Genomic DNA, 26,380 nt, shown 5'->3' on the forward strand with positions numbered 1-26,380 from the left:
GTTTATAGGTCTTTACAAGTCCAAATCTGAATATTTTGGACTCCTAGTTTTTCACTGCCGGATTATCTTGGATTTTTTCATAGGGTGCCACACCTCCCATCAAGGCTGCAGCTACTGGCCTTTCGGACGAGCAAGGAGCTTTTGAGGCCACGGTGGAGAAAGTGAGGCCCGAGCCTGCAGAAGTCCTCCATGTCTGCAAGAATCAGGTGGCTGAGCTTGAGCTGTGGCTGCACCAAGCCAACGTGGCATTTGAGCCAGAAACATTAGACGCGGACATGCAACAGGTGGTGGAACAGCAGTTGGTAGGGTGCCAGGTAAGGCTGCTGGGTCTGAGTTCATGGCCTGTCTCTTCAGCAGTTACGAGAAGATGAATTTCTCTGAAAGCAACAGTCTGATTCTTCCTGTTGCTCTGACACCTACGTTTATTTTGGCCTCAACTTTTTGTTCTCAGGATAATTCTTTGAAATAATTTATGTAAGCAGAGTATTTGGGGAGACAGTAGTGGAGAAGACCTCAGAATCTAGAGTTTAGATCTGGTCACATTAACTATGAACTGGAGGGAGTTACCTCTCACTTCATTTTCCTCAGATAGGTCAACTCCTAAGACTTTGTTAGGATTAAATGAGATAAAGTATCTAAATCAGTGTCTGGAGTATAAAGTATATATAAAGTGCTCAGCAGATACTAGTTTTATTCATAATATTCAGTTTTTTAAATTTTCATTCATCAGAAATGAAACTGAATATCCTGACTGGCAGGGTTACAGATACAGCAGAAAAGGGCTTTGCTGTCATTTTACTATGAATGCTCCTTCTCTTGCTGGCTTGGTGGCGCTAGCAGTGAAGAACCCACCTGCCATTGCAGGAGACGCGGGAGTCGTGGGTTTGATCCCTGGGTTGGGAGGATCCTCTGCAGGCGGAAATGGCAACCCACTCCAGTATTCTTGCCTGGAAAATTCCATGGACAGAGAAGCCTGGTTGGCTATAGGACACAGTGTCACAGAGAGTCAGACAGGACTGAACACACGCACCCTTGGCTAGGGAGGGGCAGGAATGTAAACTTCCTTGCCTGGAGTCATTTTGAGGAAGCTTTGCTGGCACAGCCCAAAGGTTGGGATCTCTGGATCCCTCCAGGGAGGGGCGAGACTGACATTGCTGGAGCAAAACTGAGTGTCCTCAAGAGCTCAGCCAAGACACCTCCCTCCAAGGCACTTACACCCACCTTGGCCTGACATCTCCACCTGATTGGCTCATTCGCAGTGGTGTCCAGGGACAAGGACTTCCTCTCAGAGTGCCTCAAACCACTGGCCTGTCCACAGGGAGCTCCACCCACTATGTGGGGCTGGGCATACGACCCACCTTGGCCGGAGGCCGGCGCTCCTCCCCTTTCCATTCAGACCCCCACTCTTACTACATCCGGAGTCTGCCTAGTAGGACCCAGCCAGGCAAGCTGACTTCCTTCCTCAGGCAACTCAGCACCTCTCACCCCAAAAGTCAGCTCCCGAGGGTTGGATTCATTCAGATACAGGCACTACCATGTGGCCTGACTGGTAAGACGTGCAGGAGGGTCTCGAGAAGACAGTGTAAGTGGCGCAGAGCAGTGTTCCTCTAACCTGAACCTTCGGTATTCCAGATGTTGAGACCCGGCCACTTAGGGCCTTTCAGGCGCCATCTGCCGACTGATGGTCCTGCTGACTGAGTAGACCCCACAGCCAAGTCCTTGATCATTACCGGAATCTGGTCCTTGGGCCTCTTGTGAATTTAAAAATGTGGGGGCTGCTCAAGGAAAAGACACGACCACAAGGTGGCAGTCGCGCGCAGTGAGCATTACTTGGGCAGCGTTTAGGTGGGGTCTGGAGGGACTGGGAAGTCTCATGCCAGATCTTCCAGAGGCTTTGGCAAGGAGTGGGGGTGGAGCCACCACCCAGAAGGGGAGGAGACAAGGGAACTCCTAGGGGTTAGAGAAACCAGAGGGGCGGTGTGTCAAGATGATGTCCGAGAATCTGAAGGAAGCAGAGGCTGGAGTCTTTAGAGCTCCAGAGTTTGTCTTAACCATGACTAGATGTGGGGGGGTCCAGTTTTGAGTCTGGCACTGGTGAAATATGAACTAATATTTCTGCTGTGAAGAAATAAACAACATATAGATCCATATACACGGGCCAACTCTGGCTCATTTATATAACACCATGGCGTATAGACTTTAACACTGAAACATAAAAAGCCTTACAGTGCTCTATAAAAACATTAAGTTCCCAGAGGGGAAATACGCAAGGACAGGAGCAAACAGATCAGTCAAGAAAAAATTGTATTCCGTAACTTAATATTGAGAAGAAATGTTCAGCCTTGATTATTAAAGATGCATGAGTCAAAACAGCTGTTTTGTTCCTACATTATCTTGACAAAAATTATATTTCCGGGAAAACTCTGGAGAAATAGATCCACTAATGTTTGCCTGATTGGTTCAGTATTTGTGGAAGTCAGCTGTTAGCAGATAAAATGTCTATCTTCTTTGACCTATTAATCCCATTACTTTAAATTTATCTTCTGAAAGTAACCCTAAAAGGAGAAGAATATTTATGGCTGCATTGATTATAAAAATGAAGCACCAGAAACAGTTTAAAGGCTTAACAATAAGGAGATGAAGAGAATCATAGAGTACTAATATGCAGCTATTAAAATAGATATCATGAAACATATATATGTAGACCCATGAAAATGTATACATAAAATAGCTAAGTGGACAAAAAGCACAAAATTATAGTACACTTTGTTTTCAGCCACTTTATAAGTACACGTTGTTTAAGCTTAAAAGAGTCTGTATTCAGAGGATATAAGTAGTTTACTCGGATGAGAAATTATAACTATGTTATTGAAAATCTGTTTTAAGTTTTTAAGTTTCTCTCAAAGGATTGAACTTGTTCTTAGCACCCACGATTTTAGCACAAGCAATCGCAGTGTTAGAATGTGTCTGACTCTACATTCTGCTGCTGCTACACTCGTGTGCCCAGCCAATTGGCATGACTTTTGCGGCTCCATAGCTCAAGGAGAGAGCAAACTTGATCTCTTGAGGAGGAAAACAATGATGATGACTTACTGGGAAACTTACTTCATCCTCCTGACTTATTTTTAGACATGGGTGTAAGTTGACCAGTGGTATCAATGACTAAGTGTTTTAGGTTCCAAGTTATGTCTTCCTGTAATCGTCTTCTGATATTTGGGGAGCTTATTTGGCTTTAGAAAGACAAGAAAAGAGCAAAGAAAAGAATTTCCCAAGGGTTCTGTGGAAGTATTTTTTTTTAATTACTACTCAACACTTGGATTGCAACAGAAAAAGTTTAGGAATAAGGTGGGAAGTAATAATAGTAGGCACAGACTACATATCAAGCACTGGCCAAAGTATATGGATTTAACTCTAGCTTCTCAAAGTGACCCCGGAGGTAAGTTCTGTTATTATCCCCATTTTACAGATAACTAGAGGTACACCCATGTAACGTAAAGTGCCCAAATTTTCCCAGCTATGAAGTTCTAGTTCTAGTGTCTGTGGTCCTAACCACTGTGCTGTACTGGATGTGTTCAGCTCTGTGTTCTAAGGGGAATATAGCATCACTTGTTTTAGATTGTGATACAACCAATTTAGTTTATTTATTCACACCCAATTTGGAGTTGGTTTGGCTGAACCCCTACTGAAAAACATCAGAATTATGTGGAAGTTGTTTTTTTTCTCCCCCGACAAGGTCCCTATCAACCTGTGTTTCTGGAACTTCTTAAATACACTTAGGTGTAGAGACGGTGAATCTAACTTATTTTAGAGTGTAATGTGTGTTTGAGACCAAAACTGTGATTAATGAAATGATTTTACTTTCTAGGCTATGCTAACAGAGATTGAGCAGAAGGTGGCCTCTCTGTTAGAGAATTGCAAAGATCAGGGCCTGGGAGACAGTGGAGCCACTCAACAGGAGGCTGAAGCACTTTCCTTGAAACTGAAAACTGTGAAATGCAATTTGGAAAAAGTCCAAATGATGCTTCAAGAGAAATACAGTGAGGACCAGGTAAAATATGACTATGTGTAGACATGTATGTAAATACAGGCATATGTATCAGGAAGGAGCTCTGGGTGCAGGTAAAGAAACAACTACAGAGGAATTACAGTAAGTGAAAAAGAATTGTGCCTCTTAAAGCTTTAAGGGGTGGGTACCCTGGCTTTTGTCATTGGTTTCATTTTGCTGTGTAGTTTGCTCATCTAGGTTGTTGTTAGTGATCGTGTTGCTCTGATTAGGTTTGGTTTGACTGGGTTGGTTGTTGTTCTTGCTGGTAATGAGATCTGTGCAACCTTTCATCATAAATTTTAAAGGAACTTCGTACTTGAAAGGAACTGTGTAATCATGGTTGACTAGAAAAATGAAGCCTTTATAGACATGCTTAAAATTTAACATCAGAAACACAAAAACCTGTTTCACAGGTACTTTTGTTTTCCATTTACAAATATTTATATATACTGATCCAAGTATCATATAGTTAAAGTATGCTTATGACTTTTAAAAGCATTCTGTGTATATAAGTGCAAATGTGCATCCTATGAGTAGAATCTTACTATGTAAAATTCACAGCCATTCTTAATGAGATGGTGGTTTCTACTTAAAGGACTTCTATTTACAGAAGTAAGATTGGCTGCAGATATACAGGCTGTATGGAACCCCTTTTATCCTAATATGTTCTCTCTCTTAAAAAATATACTTATGTTTTGGACATAGGGGAAATTTGAGTTCATAAGCTTAATACTATGTCTGTTTTTGATATTTATTTCACTTTGTTCTCAAGAAAAAAGGGCAATAGATTTTCTGGCTTTTAGTAATTCATTGGATGAATTAAATTGAGGAAATGATAAAATGACCACTTCATTAAATGTAGTGGTTTTTGAAGTAGTTATGAAATAAGTACATTAAATTGTAGTATGTAATCATTGTAATTAACAAAATATAGTCATTTACTTCATATATAACTTTTCCATTGTGTAGTTACATTATTAGAATTGAAATGGATCACCATTTTAAATAGTCTGCCATCATAAAATGTTTTGCAGCATTCTACCACACTAAAGAAATCTTCAGAGCATCAGAAAGTTCTCCAACCAGATAACCTTTCTGAATTTGAATCTGTTGTTACCGAAAGGCCACAATTCAGTAGACAAAAAGATTTCCAGCAGCAACAGGTATTTTCAGCCCCCAATAGTTATAAGGACAAGAATAAAGTTTTCTATATGGAATTTCCCACTGAGCTGTAATAAATACCCAAAGGCCACTGGAGTGCTTTCTTACATGACTGAATAGAAAGTGTGATGTGTAGGCGTTCCTGTGTGTACAGCAGTTTTGAGTTTTGAGCATTTGCTGCACTATCTACTTTGCTTTCATCTGCTACCACTGGGGATACTTGAACTTGGCTGCTTTGTTAACATGCATCTTAAACCAAGCAGGGATATACCTCTGCAACTGCAACACTTCTTTCCCTGTTTCAAAATGTGTTTGTATTTTTTTGGTGATTTTCCTTGTGTGTAGTATTATGTAAAAAAATGCTTGGTCATTGTCTAAATATTTTAAATAAGTTTTTGAAAAATAAATATTAACAAGAACAAGAGATAGTAAATAATGATTTAGGAAGTGGTTTCTAATCTGATGATCTCAACAGAAGAAATCCTTGTGTACTAAATGAAAACCTTGATTAATTGGACCATTTGAATCTTATTCAATTATAGGTTTTGGAGTTAAAACCAATGGAACAGAAAGATTTAATCAAATTCATAGAATTTAATGCTAACAAAACATGGCCCCAGTATTGCCAGCATGATAAAGATACAACTCAGACATCATCTGCAAGGTAAAATATTTTTAAAGAATTGGACATTCAGTAGTTTTGTAGTTGGGAGAATTAAGAGTGTTTCTTTTAATATCACTTATAAAACTCTGTCTGGATGTAACATAATTTTTGTACATTGATCATTCTTTTTACCTTTTGTTTTCCTTTAAAAGCAGTAAAACATCTAGCCCCCAAAATGATGCTCCAGACTTGATCTTGTCAACCCAGGGCCAAAGTGGAGATAAGTGGCAATATTTACACCATGAACTCTCATCAAAAATAAGGCTCCCTCTCTCTCAGCTTGTACAGCCCCAGGTCAGTGTATATGTACACGTAGTGTAAATAAACATGTTTACCTTTGAAAAGCCAATAAGCATTCATTAAACACACGTGTGTGTTCTGCATTATTTCCAGAAAGCGATTTATTTATTTTTAGAAAGCAAAAATGCCAGATAGATTTTCATACTTGGCTATCCTCTTTTCATCTTCCTGGAAATCTGCACTTCCCTTTTTGCTTCTGTAGCACCGTGGGCTTCCCCGCTCATAGCTGTTACTAAACTATACACCCGCTTATTTGTCTGTATTCCCCATTAGACAGCATGAGAAGAACGATTGTGTCTGCCTGGTTCACATTTGAGTACCTGGAGCAGAAACTAGAACATCATAACATCTTGGTTACTATATATTGAATGAATAATATATATTTTAAAGAAAACACTTTAAAATTATACAGTGCTATATGAGTGTCATTCATTCATAAAAAGATTACTTGAAATCTGCAGTGTGCTGGTCCCTATGCCAATGGTACCCATCTATAGGTATTCTCACCAACACACCTTAGCATACCTGATCTTTGCCATTATGATCTTTGTCATACTGTGCCAGCTACTGATGCGTGTCTCTCTAAACAGGGAGCCCATGAGCGGAATAGCACCGTTGCTCCCAGCAGTCAAGCTTGTGCCTTCAGTTTTGCACTCAAACTACCCGGGCAGTGGTTACCAGTGGTTTCCCAATTCCCCAGTCTGGTGGGAACTTTTTCAGTTCTCTTCTATTCTGTGAAGAACCTTATTTGACCAATTAAAGTTGAATTGAATTCATTGGGAGGACTTTAGTCTTGGTTTCTCCTTGTCATACACGCTATAACATGTATGTTGTTCTTTTTCCAGAATAGAATAACCTCCCTCTTTCTCCACCCTCCCACCCCAGCAGAGTCCATCTACCACCCCATCCTGTTCCTTTATATGTTAGTTTTCCAATTTGGCAAAGAAATTAACTGTGAGTCATCCCCCCTTCTGAAGTCACAGCTCATTTTCAGTACTAATTTGGCTTTTCAGTAACAAATCAAGATGCAGATCTGCCCCCGGAGGTTACTGTATACTATTTAAGAGTTGGCTGTGTGCCAGGAGTATGCCAGTAAACAGGGAAAGAAAGAGCTAACCGTGGAAGTCCAATAGCATGGCCACAGATTGAAAAATGAGTGGTTTTACTCTATTTTTCAAATTATAGTTTCTTTTCCCTTGTTTTTTTTTTTCTTAATCTAAATGGACCCTCAAGTGTCTAAGTAAAGCCTGTCATGACTTTTCAAAGCTGTCCCAAAATATTTAAATTTTAACTAGATCATTTTTTTTTTAAATGACAAGATAGACAAAAATACTTACCAAGAAGATAAACTCAGAAGATAGCTTGTTAAAGCAGTTTTGATGTTTTACATTAATAGGATCTCAAACTTTTCATAATAGTATTTCCTTTTTTCAAATGTAGGTTACCACAAATATGAGTATTCTACCCAGTGTGACTGTGTATAACTTTAGATACCCAACAACCGAAGAACTGAAAACTTACACCACCCAGCTTGAAGACCTGCGTCAAGAAGCAAATAATCTTCAGGCACAGGTAGCAGCTGCCTATTATATATTTTCCTCATTGCAATAACAAAAATAAAGGGAAATGTGATACTGTAAAATACCATAATTTTCTTTGTGGATTCTTCAACTTACCCTCAGAGCCAGCATCCAAGGAGTGTGCCCAGTCACTAGGTTATGTCGAACTCTTTTGCAATCTCATGGACTGTAGCCCATCAGGCTCCTCTATTCATGGGCTTTCTCAGACAAGAATATTCTAGTGGGTTGCCATTTCCTCCTCCAGGGAATCTTTCCGACCTGGAGTTCGAACCTGCATCTCCTGCATCTCCAGCATTGGCGGGCAAATTCTTTACCACTGAGCCAGCTGGGAAGCCCATTATTTTCCTTACCAAACAAATAATAAGATGTACAATTGAAGGAGTCCTAGAATTGGCAAATAGAATTTATCTCTGTTACTGACTCTGGTAAATTTGGTAGTGGCTACATAGAATACCACGTATACAGGCTTCGAAACCTGAGTCTAGGATTGGCAGAAACAAGGATCATGATCTATTAATACTGTCTGCAGTGGGGCACTGGGGTCGCAAGGCTGAGGAGAGGTGGAGGGAAGAAGTAGCAGCAGGGTTGCCAACCTTGAGTAGGCTTAACACTGAGATGTTGTGCTGGGTAGCTTAGGTATCCATCAAAGGAAACAGTAGGAAACAGCCCACATTGGGTGACTAATAGGTTTGGCAGGCTCCTAATTTACTTATAGTCACTATACTGTACCATCCCTGTCTTTAAGATGCTGTTCCTCTTTCTAATGAATCCCTTCAAGTTTCTTGACTTCTTTCTTCAGGCCATCCTTGTTGTCATTAACCCACTTTCTCCTTACATTAAAATATGGGGGACAGAGAACAGTGGGAAGAAGGGCAGTACGGTTTATCTGGAACCACACTTCCCTGGTGGCTCTGACAGTAAAGAATCTGCCTGCAATGCAGGAGACCTGGGTTCGATCCCTGGGTCAGGAAGATCCCCTGGAAAAGGAAATGGCAACCCGCTCCAGTGTTGTTGCCTGGAGAATTCCATGAACAGAGGAGCCTGGTGGGCTACAGTCCATGGGTCAATAAAGAGCTGGACACGACTGAGTGACTAACACTTTCACTTTCACACTTCCAGCTGGACAGCCCCACTAAAGAAGTCCATCTTTCGATTTACCTTTTAATTCTATTCAGTAGTCAACTCAATACCTAACACTGAGTTTCTTAAACTTGTTTCTCTCAGAATTAACATCTTAATTTTATTTATTTATTCTGCTACCTAGTTCACAAAGTATTTGAAATGACTAATAAACATAACATGAATGGTAAACTATAATGGAAACCAGGGAAAATATAGGCTTAGGAAGGCAAGGAATCTTAGTGATTTCTGTTTTTCCTTTTCTTCTCTTGATTCAGGAAAACACGTCAGAAGAAACGTACACGAATCTGGATAAGAAATTATTTGAACTGTTTCAGACCCTCCTTCAGTGCCTGGGCAGTGTGGAGGACATGCTGCAGACACCTGGGCTCTTCAGAGGGGATGTGGGTACCCAGCAGGTGCACTACGAGGTAGGGAGCACCCATCAAGCACGTGTGTTGGCTGTTACTGCAGGCAGCCCACCGGTTAGCCAGAACTGAAACCTCTCCTAAGGTCAGAACTTGTTCACGGTGTCTTTCTTCTTCTCCACTTTGCAGACATTGGCTCTTGAGTTGAAAAAACTTTACTTAGCTATGAGTGACAAGAAGAATGACCTTTCAAAAGCCATGACTTGGCCTGGCAAGAACGCCAGCCAGTTCCTTGACTGTTTTGATAACCTCCAAGTCTACCTGGAGCACACCCAGGCTACAGCTGCCTCTAGAAGCAAGGCTCTGAAAGCTGGCCTCGACTACACCCGCAGTTATCAGGTACAAGTCTGGGCACTGGGCTGCTTTGGCATAGTGGTAGGTGACAGAACGGACCTCCAATCTTCATTCGCTCCTCTACCCAGAGGCATTCACGAGTGGAAATTGCTAAGGAAAGCAGTCAGACTCTTTCTATGAAGGTCTTTAAGTTAGTTCAGCTGCTCATGGCTGGAGACCATTTGAAAGTGAGGTCCTTTCCAAAATCTCAGGTATGAATTTGTTAGGTCTAGCTAAAGTAATGCTTCTTTCCTGTATGACATTCAACCACTAGAAGTGTCACCTGGGAGGATTCCCAGGTAAGGAGGAGCTATTAAAGTTTTTGAACAAAGGTATTACAGTCTGTGTACGTTTCTGGTAGATCCAGCTGGCAATTGTCTAATGAGGATTGGAGCAGAGACTTGAGGCAGCCCTGGACTAGTTAGGAAGCTGTTAGAAATTGTCTAATGAAAAGGAAATGAAACACACCACCACTTAGGAAGGAGTCTTCCCTGTAAAATCAAACCTGAATCTGATCAAGTCTCTAGAATCCAAGTCATATAGACACAAGGGAAGAAAATGGTAAGTGGTGCTAAGGGAGTGCAGTCAGCCATATACAGGCAGTGGCAAGCTGTACAGAATAGGTAGCCCATTTTTTTCCTACTACTGCCTCCCTCCCCGCCCCGCCCCCCACAAAAAAATCCCAGAAACAAAAAAGAGAGATGGGCAGGGGGCCAGCAGATTATGAGGGATTTAAGATACATGAATCCACTGCACCTATTGGACCCCATTTAGATCCCAATTCAAGCACACCAAAAGGAGAAAATATAGGCAATTAGGGGAATGTGACCCTTGCCTGGGTAGTTAATAATGCTAAGGAATTATTATTGATTTGTGATATTTTTAAAGGGAGGAATCTTTGTCATTTAGAGATACATACTGAAATATATACTAATAAAATAATATGATATCTTGGACTTGCTTCAAAATAATCTGAGGGAAGGGAAGTCAGGTGTAGTCAAGAAAGCTCAGGGGAGGGGGCAGAAGAGTGACGACCAGCTACAAGTCATCAGTAATTGTTAAGGCTGATGGATGATGATAATGCAGGGGTTCCCCTATTTTGACATATGTTTGAAATTTCTGGTAGCTCAGAAATTAAAGGACAGCTAAATTTTTTAAAATGTTCCAAAGCTCTAAATGAGAGTCTCACTGTTTCCTACATTTCTCTTTTTATACAGAATGAAATAAAACGATTATATGATCAACTTGTTAAGAATAAGACATCTTTGCAACAATCTTTGAATGAAATTAGTGGCCAGACTATTGATGAACAGCTTCAGGTAATCAAGTGAAAATCGTTCAAACTGACTTAACCTTGAACCAGAGAGTCTCCTGCATAAAAGACTCCATAAGTCTCCTGTGCTTGTGAATCACTCCCTAAAACACAAGTCTGTGCAGTGTTGGGAAGGTTGTTGAGAAATGAGACCCTCATCCTCTTGGGAGGGGTGCTGACTACTCCTCCATCTAGAGGTCATTTGGCTACATATCAGAATTGTAAATCTAAATGCTCTTCATCCAGCAGCTCCATTCACTTATACAGCAAGTGTGAATTGACCTAATGTGTTCAGGCCATGGTTCTACATTCTGGGTTTGTACTTATCCTAAATAAATAAGACAAGTGCATAAAGATAAATATGTGTGTGAATATTCAAGGAGGGACCTGACAGAACTGCTTGAATTAAAAGACTCTAAATAGCCCAAAAGTCCATTTTGAACCAACTGTTACTAAAGCAGTGAGCAGCCTTACTGTGTCTGTTTAAAAGGCTCTAGATTAGTTTGTACTGCTATGACTAGATGCTGAGAAGCTGATAAGTAAAGCATGCAAACTGTAGAATCCAATGACATGTGCAAGCCAGTGCATTTCAGGATAGGAATGTATCCCTCTTCTCAGTACATGCTTTGAATACATTAGAAACAGACCGTCAACTGTGGATCTTTGGGGAGAACTGGAGAGGATGGAGGGAAAGTGGCACTTTCATTTTTCGTTCTTTTCTATATTGTTTAATTCTTTTTAAGTGACTGTGTATACTCCTGACTTACTAAACAGTTTTATTTTTTTGTGTTGTCTCTCTCTTTAGAAAGTGGATGCATATACAGTGGAGCTGCAGAACTCTGAGAGCCGAGTGGCAAAACTAAGAGATGAAGGAGAGAGGCTTCATTTACCTTATGTTCTCCTCCAGGAGGTTTACAAATTAGAGGTACGTCTGAGCAGAACATATTCAATCCATAAATTACTATGATTATAAAAAGTTAGGCATTTTTCTTCTAGCAAGGAAATTTGTGCACTGTGTGCTCAGTCACTCAGTCTTGTCCAACTCTTTGTGACCCCATGGACTGTGGCCCCCCAGTCTCTTCTGTCCAAGGGGTTTCCCAGGCAAGAATATGAGTGGCTTGCCATTCTCTTCTCCAGGGGATCTTCCTGACCCAGGGCCCACATCTCCAGCATTGGCAGGTGGAATCTTTACCACTGAGCCACCTGGGAAGCTCTCCATGGAAATTTAGATATGCTCTTTATTTGGGTTATTTTCATGGTTGGGTGGAAATGTTTGTGCACACCTGTTCTTTCTTTTCAGGATGTCCTTGACAGTATGTGGGGACTCTTGAGAGCCAGGTACACAGAACTCAGCTGCCCTTGCATCACTGAGAGCCAGCAAGACGCTTTGTTGCAAGGCATGGTGGAACTGGTGAATATCGGGAAGGAAAAGCTTGCTCATGACCACTTACAGCAAACCAAAAGTAAAGTTGCCCTACAGGCTCAAATACAAAATCACAAGGTAAGACACATGGGTCAGATCACCTTTTCATAGACTAAGTTATTCTGAGTATGAACAGAGCATACATGTCCTTCCTGGTGAAATATACATCATTCCTTTATTCTTTAAACAAACATCTATTACACCATGTACCAGGAAGTCTGCTAAACTCTAAGAATATAATTGTGAGTGAAAACAGACACAATTCTTAAGATTTATGGAGCTTTTAGTTGATTGAGAAGACATTTTTGTCAAGGAGCAATTCAAACAAATTTAAAATTGAAATTGGGATACATACTTTAAGAGCATTTAATAGAGGGAGTTGAATTCAGGAGGTTAGGAAAGGCCTTACTGAGAACTAAAATCAAAATAAATAAAGAAATAAATTACAAATGTATATGTAGTGTAATGCTACAGTAAACCCTTTTGCTTTCCATTAATTTCATTAAATAACACTTCATGATAACCAACAAGAGATATGTAGTAATTTAAATGCTGATAATAAATGTGTAAGATATAGTCCCTGCCTCCAACAAGCTGAAGTCCAGGTTTTTGATAAGTAGACGTTAAGAAAAATTCAAAGGTAAATATTGTATAAAGAATGGAGGGGAAGAGGAGAAAATATATTAACTGATATAAAAATGTCTCAAAGCTTATGGTAGACCCTTTTATGTATCCTTTTCAGGGAATAAGAAAAGAGATTCACCTAATAAGAGGCCCCTCAAAATAATTAAGGGGGCAGCTGACTATAAATGGTGAACCATGTGAAGGAAAGCCTTTCTCTTTAAAGGTCTTAAAGTGCTGTTGTAGGAGCTTTGACCAACCAGAATCCCAATAGACCCCCATCAAGAAATTTCCTTTATTTAACCATTGTATTGAGTAGACGTTAGAACCAAAGTTTAGAAACCCCTGGCAATTGAATATGTGATGTGAATTTTTGAGGCTCACACGTCTATCTATCCAATTTATTGTCTTGAAACCAATCAGCCAAATCAGCATCTACATTTTGGTAAAAAATTTAAAAAAAATAAAAAAGGTTCTTAAAACCTGGAATTTCCGATATACTGGAAATTTTAATTGCCTAATTAATAATATTGGCCCTTTAATATTGATAGTTTTGAAAAAAATATTACCAGGGATAATTTTTCATTGTGATTTGTTAAAATTCCATTAGTATTTGATGACCATGGATACATAGGCAATATTTGGTTTGTTTTCTCATGAATTTGACTCTACATGGCTGTCCTGGGATTTCAGAGTAGAAAGTAAATATGACAGTATAACATGTTGAAAAAACTTGAATTTTAAGGCTTTTCACAGCATAAAAATAAATAAATGTCAACATCTCATTTCACAGCTTTTTTTCCAGAAGCTTGTTGCTGACATGCTCTTGATCCAAACATATTCCAATAAAATGCTTCCTTCTTTAATGCAAAAGAAAGAAACATTTGGGGCAGAACAAGTCAAAGAAGTTAAATTGCTAGAAGAAAAGTCACATCAATATGGAATAAAGCTACAGAGTTTACTGCAGGTATGTGGCTTTCATACATTTTGTACTTAAGCCAGGAATTCTGGATTTTCAACCACCACCTCTAGGTTTGAAAATAAGTATCTGGTTATTATTAAGCAGTAGTTAAGTGAGAACCAGCAATGAGGAACGTGGATCCTGTTCCAGCTCCTACTGCTGCTCCCCCAGTGAAATATTAGCTGAAATTTCCTATACGTCAGTTAGGGATGACACAGCATTTTTCTGCCTTCAAGGGCTGTGTACAAATAAACAAAATGGGAAGCACTTTGAGGTCTTGAATGAGATCATTTCATGAAACATCAGGGGTTCTGAAACTGTGCATCCCAAAGAGGATAAGCCCAGATGTTCTGTTGCTAAGTAGATTTATGCCAGTTCTGTCCTGATTCAAAGAAAAAAGGGAGGCGGTCCTAAGATGGAGGAGGAATAGGACAGGGAGACCACTTTTTCCCCCACAAATTCATCGAAAGAACATTTGAACACTGAGCAAATTCCACAAAACAACTTCTGAATGCTGGCAGAGGACATCAGGCACCCAGAAAGGCAGCCCATTGTCTTCAAAAGGAGTTGGAGAAGTCTTGAGGCTACTGTAAGAATATGACTGAAAACCAGAGGCAGGAGGCTTAAGTCCAAATCCTCAGAACACCAGAGAACTCCTGACTCCAGGGGACATTAATCGATAGGAGCTCATCAAATGCCTCCATACCTACACTGAAACCAAGCACCACCCAAGGGCCAACAAGCTCCAGAGAAAGACATACCATGCAAATTCTCTAGCAACACAGGAACATAGCCCTGAGCTTCAATATACAAGGCTGGCCAAAGTCACACCAAACCCATTGACCTCTCAAAACTCATTATTGGACACTTCAGTGCCCTCCAGAGAGAAGAAACCCAGCTCAACCCACCAGAACACCAACACAAGGTCCCCTAACCAGGAAACCTTGACAAGCCACACGTCCAACCCCACCCACAGCAAGGAAACTCCACAATAAAGAGGAACCACAAACTGCCAGAATATGGAAAGGCCACCCCAAACACAGCAATATAAACAAGATGAAAAAGCAGAGAAATACCCAGCAGGTAAGGAAACAGGATAAATACCCACCAAACCAAACAAAAGAGGAAGAAATAGGGAATCTACCTGATAAAGAATTCCAAATAATGATAGTGAAAATGATCCAAAATCTTGAAAACAAAATGGAATCACAGATAAATAGCCTGGAGACAAAGATCAATATAGGATGCAAGAAATGTTTAACAAGGACCTAGAAGAAATAAAAAAGAGTCAGTATATAATGAATAATGCAATAAATGAGATCAAAAACACTCTGCAGGGAACCAACAGTAGAATAAGACAGGCAGAAGATAGGATTAGTGAGGTAGAAGATAGAATGGTAGAAATAAATGAAACAGAGAGGAAAAAAGAAAAAAGAATCGAAAGAAATGAGGACAACCTCAGAGACCTCTGGGACAGTGTTAAACGCCCCAACATTCAAAGCATAGGAGTCCCAGAAGAAGAAGACAAAAAGACCCTGAGAAAATACTTGAGGAGATAATAGTTGAAAACTTCCCTAAAATAGGGAAAGAAATAGTCACCCAAGTCCAAGAAACCCAGAGAGTCCCAAACAGAATATACCCAAGGTGAAACACCCCAAGACACATATTAATCAAATTAACAAAGAACAAATATTAAAAGCATCAAGGGGAAAACAACAAATAACACACAAGGGCATTCCTATAAGGATAACAGCTGATCTTTCAATAGATACTCTTCAGGCCAGAAGGGAATGGCAAGACATACTTAAAGTGATGAAAGAAAATAACCTACAGCCCAGATTACTGTACCCAACAAGGATCTCATTCAAATATGAGGAGAAATCAAAAGCTTTACAGACAAGCAAAAGCTGAGAGAATTCAGCACCACAAAACCAGCTCTCCAACAAATGCTAAAGTATCTTCTCTAGACAGAAAACACAGAGAGGGTGTATAAACTCGAACCCAAAACAATAAAGTAAATGGCAACGGGATCATATTTACCAGTAATTACCGTAAATGTAAATGGGTTGAATGCCCCAACCAAAAGACAAAGACTGGCTGAATGGATACAAAAACAAGACCCCTATATATGCTGTCTAAACAAGGGACACATACAGACTGAACGTGAAGGGCTGGAAAAAGATATTCCACACAAATAGAGACCAAAAGAAAGCAGGAGTAGCAATACTCATATTAGATAAAGTAGACTTTAAAACAAAGGCTGTGAAAAGAGACAAGGACACACATAATGATCAAAGGATCAATCCAAGAAGAAGATATAACAATTATAAATACATATGCACCCAACATAGGAGCACTGCATTATGTAAGACAAATGCTAACAAGCATGAAAGGGGAAATTAATAATAATACAATAATAGTGGGAGACTTTAATACCCCACTCACACCTATGGATAGATCAACTAAACAGAAAATTAACAAGGAAACACAAACTTTAAATGATACAATCGACCAGTTGGACCTAATTGATACTGTAGGACATTTCACCCCAAAACAATGAATTTCACCTTTTTCTCAAGTGCTCATGGAACCTTCTCCAGGATAGATCACATCCTGGGCCATAAATCTAGCCTTGATAAATTAAAAAAAATTGAAATCATTCCAAGCATCTTTTCTGACCACAATGCAGTAAGATTAGATCTCAATTACTGGAGAAAAACTATTAAAAATTCCAACATACGGAGGCTGAACAACATGCTGCTGAATAACCAACAAATCACAGAAGAAATCAAAATATGCATAGAAACAAATGAAAATGAAAACACAACAACCCAAAACCTATGGGACACTGTAAAAGCAGTACTAAGGGGAAGGTTCATAGCAATACAGGCTTACCTCAAGAAACAAGAAAAAAGTCAAATAAATAACCTAACTCTACCTCTAAACCAACTAGAAAAGGAAGAAATGAAGAACCCCAGGGTTAGTAGAAGGAAAGAAATCTTAAAAATTAGGGCAGAAATAAATGCAAAAGAAATAAAAGAGACCATAGCAAAAATCAACAAAGCCAAAAGCTGGCTCTTTAAGAAGTTAAATAAAATTGACAAACCATTAGCCAGACTCATCAAGAAACAAAGGGAGAAAAATCAAATCAACAAAAGTAGAAATGAAAATGGAGAGATCACAACAGACAACACAGAAATACAAAGGATCATAAGAGACTACTGTCAGCAACTATATGCCAATAAAATGGACAACTTGGAAGAAATGGACAAATTCTTAGAAAAGTACAACTTTCCAAAACTGAACCAGGAAGAAATGGAAAATCTTAACAGACCCATCACAAGCACAGAAATTGAAACTATAATCAGAAATCTTCCAGCAAACGAAAGCCCAGGACCAGATGGCTTCACAGCTGAATTCTACCAAAAATTTAGGGAAGAGCTAACACCTATCCTACTCAAACTCTTCCAGAAAATTGCAGAGGAAGGTAAACTTCCAAACTCATTCTATGAGGCCACCATCACCCTAATACCAAAACCTGACAAAGATTCCACACACAAAAGAAGAAAACTACAGGCCAATATCACTGATGAACATAGATGCAAAAATCCTTAACAAAATTCTAGCAAACAGAATCCAACAACATATTAAAAAGATCATACATCATGACCAAGTGGGCTTTATCCCAGTGATGCAAGGATTCTTCAATATTCGCAAATCAATCAATGTAATACACCACATTAACAAATTGAAAAATAAAAACCATATGATTATCTCAATAGATGCAGAGAAAGCCTTTGACAAAATTCAACATCCATTTATGATAAACCCTCCAGAAAGCAAGAATAGAAGGAACATACCTCAAATAATAAAAGCTATATACGAAAAACCCACAGCAAACATTATCCTCAATGGTGAAAAACTGAGAGCATTTCTCCTAAAGTCAGGAAAAACACAAGGGTGCCCACTCTCACCATTACTATTCAACATAGTTTTGGAAGTACTGGCCACAGCAATCAGAGCAGAAAAAGAAATAAAAGGAATCCAGATTGGAAAAGAAATAAAACTCTCACTGTTTGCAGACGACATGATCCTCTACATAGAAAACCCTAAAGACTCCACCAGAAAATTACTAGAGCTAATTAATAAATATAGTAAAGTTGCAGGATATAAAATCAATACACAGAAATCCCTTGCATTCCTATACACTAACAATGAGAAATCAGAGAAATTAAGGAAACAATTCCATTCACCATTGCAATGAAAAGAGTAAAATACTTAGGAATATATATACCTAAAGAAATAAAAGACCTATATATAGAAAACTATAAAACACTGGTGAAAGAAATCAAAGAGGACACAAATAGATGGAGAAATATACCATGTTCATGGATCAGAGGGATCAATATAGTGAAAATGAGTGTACTACCCAAAGCAATCTAGAGATTCAATGCAATCCCTATCAAGCTACCAACAATATTTTTCATAGAACTAGATCAAATAATTTCACAATTTGTATGGAAATACAAAAAAAACTCGAATAGCAATCTTGAGAAAGAAGAATGGAACTGGGGGAATCAACCTGCCTGACTTCATTCTCTCCTACAAAGCCACAGTCATCAAGACAGTATGGTACTGGCAGATCATACTGCCAGAAATATAAATCAATGGAACAAAATAGAAAGCCCAGAGATAAATCCACACACCTATGGACACCTTATCTTCAACAAAGGAGGCAAGAATATACAATGGAGAAAAGACAATCTCTTTAACAAGTGGTGCTGGAAAAACTGGTCAACGACTTGTGAAAAAGTGAAACTAGAACACTTTCCAATACCATACACAAAAATAAACTCAAAATGGATTACAGATCTAAACGTAAGACCAGAAACTATAAAACTCCTAGAGGAAGACACAGGCAAAACTCTCTATGACATAAATCACAGTAGGATCCTCTATGACCCACCTCCCAGAATATTGGAAATAAAAGGAAAAATAAACAAATGGGACCTAATTAAACTTAAAAGCTTCTGCACAACAAAGGAAACTATAAGCAAGGTGAAAAGACAGCCTTCAGAATGGGAGAAAATAAGAGCAAATGAAACAACTGACAAAGAATTAATCTCAAAAAATACAAGGAACTCCTACAGCTCAATTCCAGAAAAATAAACGACCCGATCAAAAAATGGGCCAAAGAACTAAACAGACATTTCTCCAAAGAAGACACACAGATGGCTAACAAACACATGAAAACATCTCTCATCATCAACTCATCATCATCAACATCAACATCACTCATCATCAGAGAAATGCAAATCAAAACCACAATGAGGTACAATTTCATGCCAGTCAGAATGGCTGCTGTCCAAAAGTCTACAAGCAATAAATGCTGGAGAGAGTGTGGAGAAGAGGGAACCCTCTTACACTGTTGGTGGGAATGCAAACTAGTACAGCCACTATGGAGAATGGTGTGGAAATTCCTTAAAAAACTGGAAATAGAACTGCCTTATGACCTAGCAATCCCACTGCTGGGCATACACACCGAGGAAACCAGAATTGAAAGAGACACGTGTGCCCCAATGTTCATCGCAGCACTGTTTATAATAGCCAGGACATGGAAGCAACCTAGATGTCCATCCGCAGACGAATGGATAAGAAAGCTGTGGTACATATACACAATGGAATATTACTCAGGCATTAAAAAGAATACATTTGAATCAGTTCTAATGAGGTGGATGAAACTGGAGTCTATTATACAGAGTAAAGTAAACCAGAAAGAAAAACACCAATACAGTATACTAATGCATATATATGGAATTTAGAAAGATGGTAACGATGACCCTGTATGCAAGACAGCAAAAGAGACACAGATGTATAGAACAGTCTTTTGGACCCTGTGGGAGAGGGCAAGGGTGGGATGGTTTGAGAGAATGGCATTGAAACATGTATATTATCATATGTGAAATGGATCACCAGTCTAAGTTCGATGCATGATGCAGGGTGCTCGGGGCTGGTGCACTGGGAAGACCAAGAGGGATGGGATGGGGAGGGAGGTGGGAGGAGGGTTCAGGACGGGGAACACATGTACACCCATGGCGGATCCCTGTCAAAACCAATACAATATTGTAAAGTAATTAGCCACCAAAAAATTAATTAATTAATTAAAAAAAGAGAAAAAAGTTAAGCTTACATAAAGCTCTTTCTCAGTTTTAAGGTTTTTCCCACCTTTACCTTCTTAAACACAGTGGATATTTGTTACATAAAATAAAGAAATACTAAACTTTTTTAATGGATAATAAGATATCGTATTATTTTATGCTAATAAATATTTTCTAATAGTATGTCAAGTGGGTATTTATAGTAATAGTTCATGGTGTTTAAAAAAAGAAAAAGATTCCATAAGTGACTTCCCTCATGGTCCAGTGGTTAAGACTCTGGGCTTCCGAGGTAGGGGGCACAAGCTCGATCTTTAGTCAAGAAACTAAGATCCTACATGCCATGCAGCACAGCGTAATAAATTATGAGTTAAGTTAAAAAAAAAAGAAAAAGACTCCATGAGTCCAGTGAGTGTCCCTAACTTTCAGGTGACCCACTGTTTCACTCGGTAGGAAAATTAGTGGAGTGGTTCGTTTTCCAGCAGGTAATATTTTGTGTCCATAAATGAGCTCTGTTGAGGGTTAAGGCCCCAGAGGTGGGCTTCTCTGGAAACAGAGTGCTGGGACCAGGCAGACTCTGGCGAAGGCAGTAGTACTCCCCTGCTGAAGTGTAAACTCACAGCCTCTCAAACCACTTATTTGAGCGGCATGCTAGGGTAATGGATTGGGTCATGTTCAGTGGGCTGGGAGTTGGAGCAGGGAGCGTTAGGAACAGCCTAACATGAGCTTCTGTTGAAAAACTTTAAAAGTTAGCACCTTCCTTTCCAAGTAATAAAAGTCCTCTGAGATCATGACAGAGGCGTACACTGAGAGTATCATTTTAACTTAATCCTATTATTCCCTGGGTTGGGAAGACCCCTGGAGAAGGAAATGGCAACCCACTCCAGTACTCTTCCCTGGAAAATCCCATGGATGGAGAAGCCTGGTAGGCTACAGTCCATGGGGTCGCAAAGAGTCAGACACGTCTTCCCTGATGGCTCAGACGGTTAAGCGTCTGTCTACAATGTGGGATACCCTGGTTTGACCCCTGGGTCGGGAAGACCCCCTAGAGAAGGAAATGGCAATCCACTCCATTACTATTGCCTGGAAAATCCCATGGACTGAGAAGCCTGGTAGGCTACAGTCCATGGGGTCGCAAAGAGTCGGACACGACTAGGCAACTTCACTTTATTATTCCCTGCTCGATTTGACAAGACAAACATAAAACCCTAGTACCTCCTGGATTTTTTAAAACCTTTTCCACACTGCAGTGAAAGTGGAATTGTTTCCTACCAGACACTGAGCTCTCATTAGGGTAGGTTATATCTCAGAAACCCCTGGAATCTGTGCTTTAATTTTGTATGGTCTCAGAGTTCATTTTTGTTTGGGAGATTAATTTCATCCCTTTCTGGAACTAAGCCCTCTGGTGATCATGTGTTCTTAATTCTCTAGAAATGGGAAGAATTTGATGAAAACTACGCATCTCTTGAAAAGGACCTGGAAATTCTTATGTCTACATTGCCCTCTGTGAGTTTGGTAGAAGAGACGGAGGAAAGATTGGTGGAAAGGATTTCATATTACCAGGTATTTTGCTTCCACTTACACTATCAAAGTCATGGTCTGAAGCACTTTGTGTTTTTATTGTGTTTTGACTAAAGTACTTGATTTTGAAGGTGAATGATTTGAATTGAAATGAAATGTTCCTCAAACAACTCACAGGGAGACATATTTGGGAGAACTGCAGATTTGCTTGTGGGCTTCTCTTCATAACCATGTGCCTGACGTGGGGTCGGGACCTTGGTTTGAGTCCTGACTCTCTCTCATTTAGCACTTTGTCAGCTTTCTGTCCCTAAGGTTCAGTGTCTTTATCTATAGAATGTAGGTAATCAAGCTTGTTCTACCTGTCTCTGGAGGTGGATGTCAGCAGGTGTGGACATGAGCTAAAGTATGAGAAGAACTTTGTGAACTATGGGTCTCTGAACATATTTTTAGTCTTATGACAAGTGAAGCCCTGATTGGACAGAGCCAATGAGGAAAACAACAATCTGCTCCCTGCCACCAGCATTATAAAGAGACTTCAGACTTGAAATTTTTTCTTGTGTAACATTTGGTATTATTATGATCAAAGTCTCTGTGTCTCAGATTTCAATACCATAGAAAAGATACAACCTTAGCATGGTTTTTGAGTGGCATTGAGAATGTGACCTACAAGATAAGAACAGGGTCTAAATATTTTCAACAGAAACTCGAAATGCTTAGTTTTTACTTTAGAATGTTTGTGGTCAGAACCTGGTTGTGTGGTTAGTGTGTGTATGCACTATCAAATAGCCACTTTAAAACTTCAAAAGCAGGTTTGTTGCCTGACCAGACTGGATGAAAAATGAAAAAGTGAATTACTTGGCAGGGTACCACCATTCCTTGGAGGCACTTAAACTCCTACAAAGAGCATTTTCCAGAGGCTAGAATGCTGTAGTTATGCTCTCTAGGTGTCTTGAAAGTTTCAATTGATCTCTTTGCCATCTTCACATATTGAGCCAAACTCAAACATAAATCTGAGTCTTCTGGGACAAGAAGCTGCTCTTTAATTCTTTGTTAGCCTAGGGGTGCAGAAGGTGCCATCTGAACAGCTGAGAGAATGCAGTGGAAAATATAGCTTTTAAACCTCGTGGGATTAAGAAACATTTCACATTAGCCAACCTGATAGAAGCCTGATTATTTCTCCAAGAGTAGCTGTATACCTTAAACCAGTGGTCCCCAGCATTTTGGGCACCAGAGACCGGTTTCATGGAAGACAGTTTTTCCACGGACTGGGTGAGGAGATGGTCTCAAGACGATTCAAGTGCATTATATTTATTGTGCACTTCATTTCTGTTATCATTACGTCAGCTCCACCTCAGATCCTCAGCCTTTACATACAGGAGGTTAGGGACCCTTGCCTTAAACTATAACCTGTGTTTCTGTTAAGCTTGAAATATTTTAAAAAAGAATAGAATTGTTCTAAGACTTTTAGATACATCTGCCAGACTAAAAGAAGACGGATTATCTAGTGAAGCCCATCTCACTGACAGTGGTCCTAAGATTGTTATCAGTCTTCTGTGTCATGGGGAAGTTTGTATATATCTTGACTAGGGGACATCTATGGGCTGGGAATATAGGGCCAGTCAGTTGTGTGACCTCTGGAGTTGAACAGGCCATGTTCAATGCTGGTTGTCACCTCATGGGCCAAGCGACTAGTGCAGCCTGACTCTAGGGGACAAAATGAGGAAATTAAAACTTCTCAGAGATGCTCTAAAGATGAAGTGTCTTGCACTGAAGGCTTAGAAAATTAGAACCATTTATTTTTTTAAACTAACATTGAACAGTTTATTCTAGCCTGCAGACTCAAGCAGGAAGAGGGATTTGCAACTAGAGTGGTAGAAAGGGATTGGAGGTAGAATTTTTAATAATTTTTTAAAGGCTTAAGTTAATTGGAAAATGGCAAATGTTCTGTTTGACCACAATTTATTTTTTAAGATTAAATTTAAGTAACTGTCAGGATGTGTCATTAAGCTGAACCCAACTGCAGGAGATAATTGCCTTTAGAGAGTTCTCCTCAGGGGATCATTGTATTTGCAGTTTTGAAGAATTTTATTTTTCTTTTCATGAAATTGAATTAGCAGTGTACATGAAATTGAATTAGCAGTGTACTGTTTTAATTCTTCTGAAGTCCTCTTTTTTCCTCCCTCCTGAGTCCTTATATTCAGAAGAATCTCAAAATGAACTTTTCCCCCTACTATTTGGGTCTAAAGAATAACCCCTACCTACCTAGCCCACTTCCCTGGTGGCTCAGACGGTAAAGTGTCTGTCTACGATGCAGGAGACCTAGGTTTGATCCCTGGGTTGGGAAGATCTGCTGGAGAAGGAAATGGCACCCCACTCCAGTACTCTTGCCTGGAAAGTCCCATGGACAGAGGAGCCTGGTAGGCTACAGTCCATGGGGTTGCAAAGAGTCGGACACAACTGAGCGACTTCACATTCACGTTCACCTAGCCCACAAGGTAAAATGCTTCCAGGGGCCCAGACAAGAGAACAGAAATAAGGGCAGCTTAGTGGATGGATATTTGTGGGCTGGTGGGGAGAGCAATGGAGGAGAACCCAGGAGAACAGCCTCTTCTAAAGGAGCTTGCTATAATAGATCTTTCTGTTTTCCCAGAGTCACAGGAAATCCTGATTTCTATATAAAATTTCTTGATTTTCAGACTAATCCTTAGGTCACACAAACCCTCTGTGCAAGCTCGCTGTGCCCTGAAGACTGTCACCGTTTTAGTTTCTAGGTGAAAGAATTAAATGATCAGTTCTAAATCTGTGAATTTTCATTTCCTACGGTATGTATAAGCCCATGCAGGAGAATTGCACTAGACATTCTCATCATGAAAGATAATAATCCATTAATTATGCTCAGCCAGACTGCAAGAGTCTTGAGGATTAGGAAAGTGTTATTGTTTCTTTTTTTTTTTAATTGAAGTATAGTTGATTTATAACGTTGTACCAATCTCTGCTGTAGAGCAAAGTGTTACATACATTATACATTTTTTTTAATATATATATTTTTTCCATTATGGTGTATCACAGGATATTGAATATAGTTCCCTGTGCTATACATTAGGAACCTTGTTTATACACCCTAAATATGATAGTTTGCATCTGCCAATCCACACTCCCAATCCATCTTTCTCTTTCCACCCTGTCCCCCTCCTCGTCACCCACAGGTCTATTCTCTCTGTCTGTGAGTCTTTTTCTGTTTTGTACATAGGTTCATTTGTGCTATATTTTAGATTCCACATATAAGTGATACATGGCATATGTCTTTCTCTTTCTTACTTCACTTAGTATGATTATCTCTGGTTGCATCCATGTGGCTGCAATTGGCATTATTCCATTCTTTTTAGGGCTGGGTAATATCCCATTGTATATGTGCACCACGTCTTCTTTATCCATTTGTCTGTCGATGGACATTTAGGTTGTTTCCATGTTTTGGCTGCTGTGAACAATGCTACTATGAACATGGGGGAAACATATCTTCCCCCCATTATAGTTTTGTCCAGGGATATGCCCAGAAGTATAGTTTTGTCCAGGGATTTGCCCAGAAGTATAATTTTGTCCAGGGATGATATGCCCAGAAGTGGAATTGCTAGATCATTCTATCTTGAGTTTTCTGAGGAACCTCCAAACTGTTTTCCATATTGACTATGTTATTTTTTCTTCAGTAGCCTCAACTGTAGGTTTTTCATGAGATATTTGTGAGTTGACTGGCCAATTTAATTTTAAGTAATTCAATCTATGACTTTATTTTTATTAGCAAATAAAAAGAAACTTGGATGAGAAGCATGCCCGGCTTTACCAGACTCTGAATGAAGGTAAACAGCTGGTTGCATCCGTAAACTGTCCTGAACTAGAGGGCCAGATTGCAAAACTGGAAGAGCAGTGGTTGTCCCTAAACAAAAAAATTGATCATGAACTACACAGACTACAAACACTTCTCAAACATCTGCTCAGGTATGTTTTCTTAGGGATTGATTGGTGTCAGGTTTTGCTGTGGAATAAGACCTCAGAAGGGTTCTGCAGTCAGCTAAATTTCACATGTCATCCCCCAGTGGTACAATTTTTAATCATCTAAGGCAGTTGGGTCCCTCTTCCAGGCCAAATGGGATCTAGAGTCTCTGATGTTGGTTCATATGACTCAGGATAATGTGTAATCAGTTTTCTATGGAAACTAGGAGCTATGTTATAAAATTATATACATGTCACCTTTATGTCATGATGTTGCTCTTTCCTACACTCTTCCAAAATTCTTTTACATCTTAAAAATAATTTTAGCTAATGGAATACTTTGGAAAAAGTCTTTGAAGTTCTTCAAAGAATTTTTTTTTGCTTTAACAGCTCAAATCTTTTATAAAAAAAATTTTTATGAAGTATACTTGATTTATAATGTGTTAATTTCTGGTATATAGTAAAGTAATTCAGTAATATATGTATGCTTTTTCTTTTTTATTTATTTATTTACTTATTTTTTAATTTTTATTTTATTTTTAAACTTTACATAATTGTATTAGTTTTGCAAATATCAAAATGAATCCATCACAGGTATACATGTGCTCCCCATCATGTATTCTTTTTCATATTCGTTTCCATTGTGGTTTACTATAGGATAATGAATGTAGTTTCCTGTGCTATACAGTATCTTAGTATCTATTTTATACATATTAATAGTATTGTGTTTATGTTTATCTCAAACTCCTAATTTATCCTTCCCCCTCTTT

General features: G+C 39.3%; 1 protein-coding gene across 16 annotated transcripts in view; it reads left to right on the forward strand.

The window, feature by feature from the left end:
- The window catches only part of SYNE2 (spectrin repeat containing nuclear envelope protein 2), a 326,466-nt gene that overhangs the window by 221,962 nt on the left and 78,124 nt on the right, over positions 1-26,380 (forward strand). For 13 of the 16 annotated variants that reach the window (XM_061429086.1, XM_061429085.1, XM_061429088.1 and 10 more), the window contains 14 exons: positions 84-314; positions 3,866-4,048; positions 5,080-5,208; positions 5,749-5,870; positions 6,023-6,164; positions 7,611-7,742; positions 9,148-9,300; positions 9,427-9,636; positions 10,848-10,949; positions 11,748-11,867; positions 12,243-12,443; positions 13,780-13,953; positions 21,534-21,665; positions 25,420-25,616. In XM_061429086.1, coding sequence (XP_061285070.1) covers positions 84-314; positions 3,866-4,048; positions 5,080-5,208; positions 5,749-5,870; positions 6,023-6,164; positions 7,611-7,742; positions 9,148-9,300; positions 9,427-9,636; positions 10,848-10,949; positions 11,748-11,867; positions 12,243-12,443; positions 13,780-13,953; positions 21,534-21,665; positions 25,420-25,616 — 2,228 coding nt within the window. Of the gene's footprint in view, positions 1-83; positions 315-3,197; positions 3,437-3,865; positions 4,049-5,079; positions 5,209-5,748; positions 5,871-6,022; positions 6,165-7,610; positions 7,743-9,147; positions 9,301-9,426; positions 9,637-10,847; positions 10,950-11,747; positions 11,868-12,242; positions 12,444-13,779; positions 13,954-21,533; positions 21,666-25,419; positions 25,617-26,380 lie in introns of those variants that run through there. The other 3 variants (XM_061429089.1, XM_061429099.1, XM_061429100.1) reach the window with 2 other exon arrangements.

This window comes from Bos javanicus, chromosome 10 (assembly GCF_032452875.1).
Source record: "Bos javanicus breed banteng chromosome 10, ARS-OSU_banteng_1.0, whole genome shotgun sequence".
Lineage (NCBI taxonomy): Eukaryota > Metazoa > Chordata > Mammalia > Artiodactyla > Bovidae > Bos > Bos javanicus.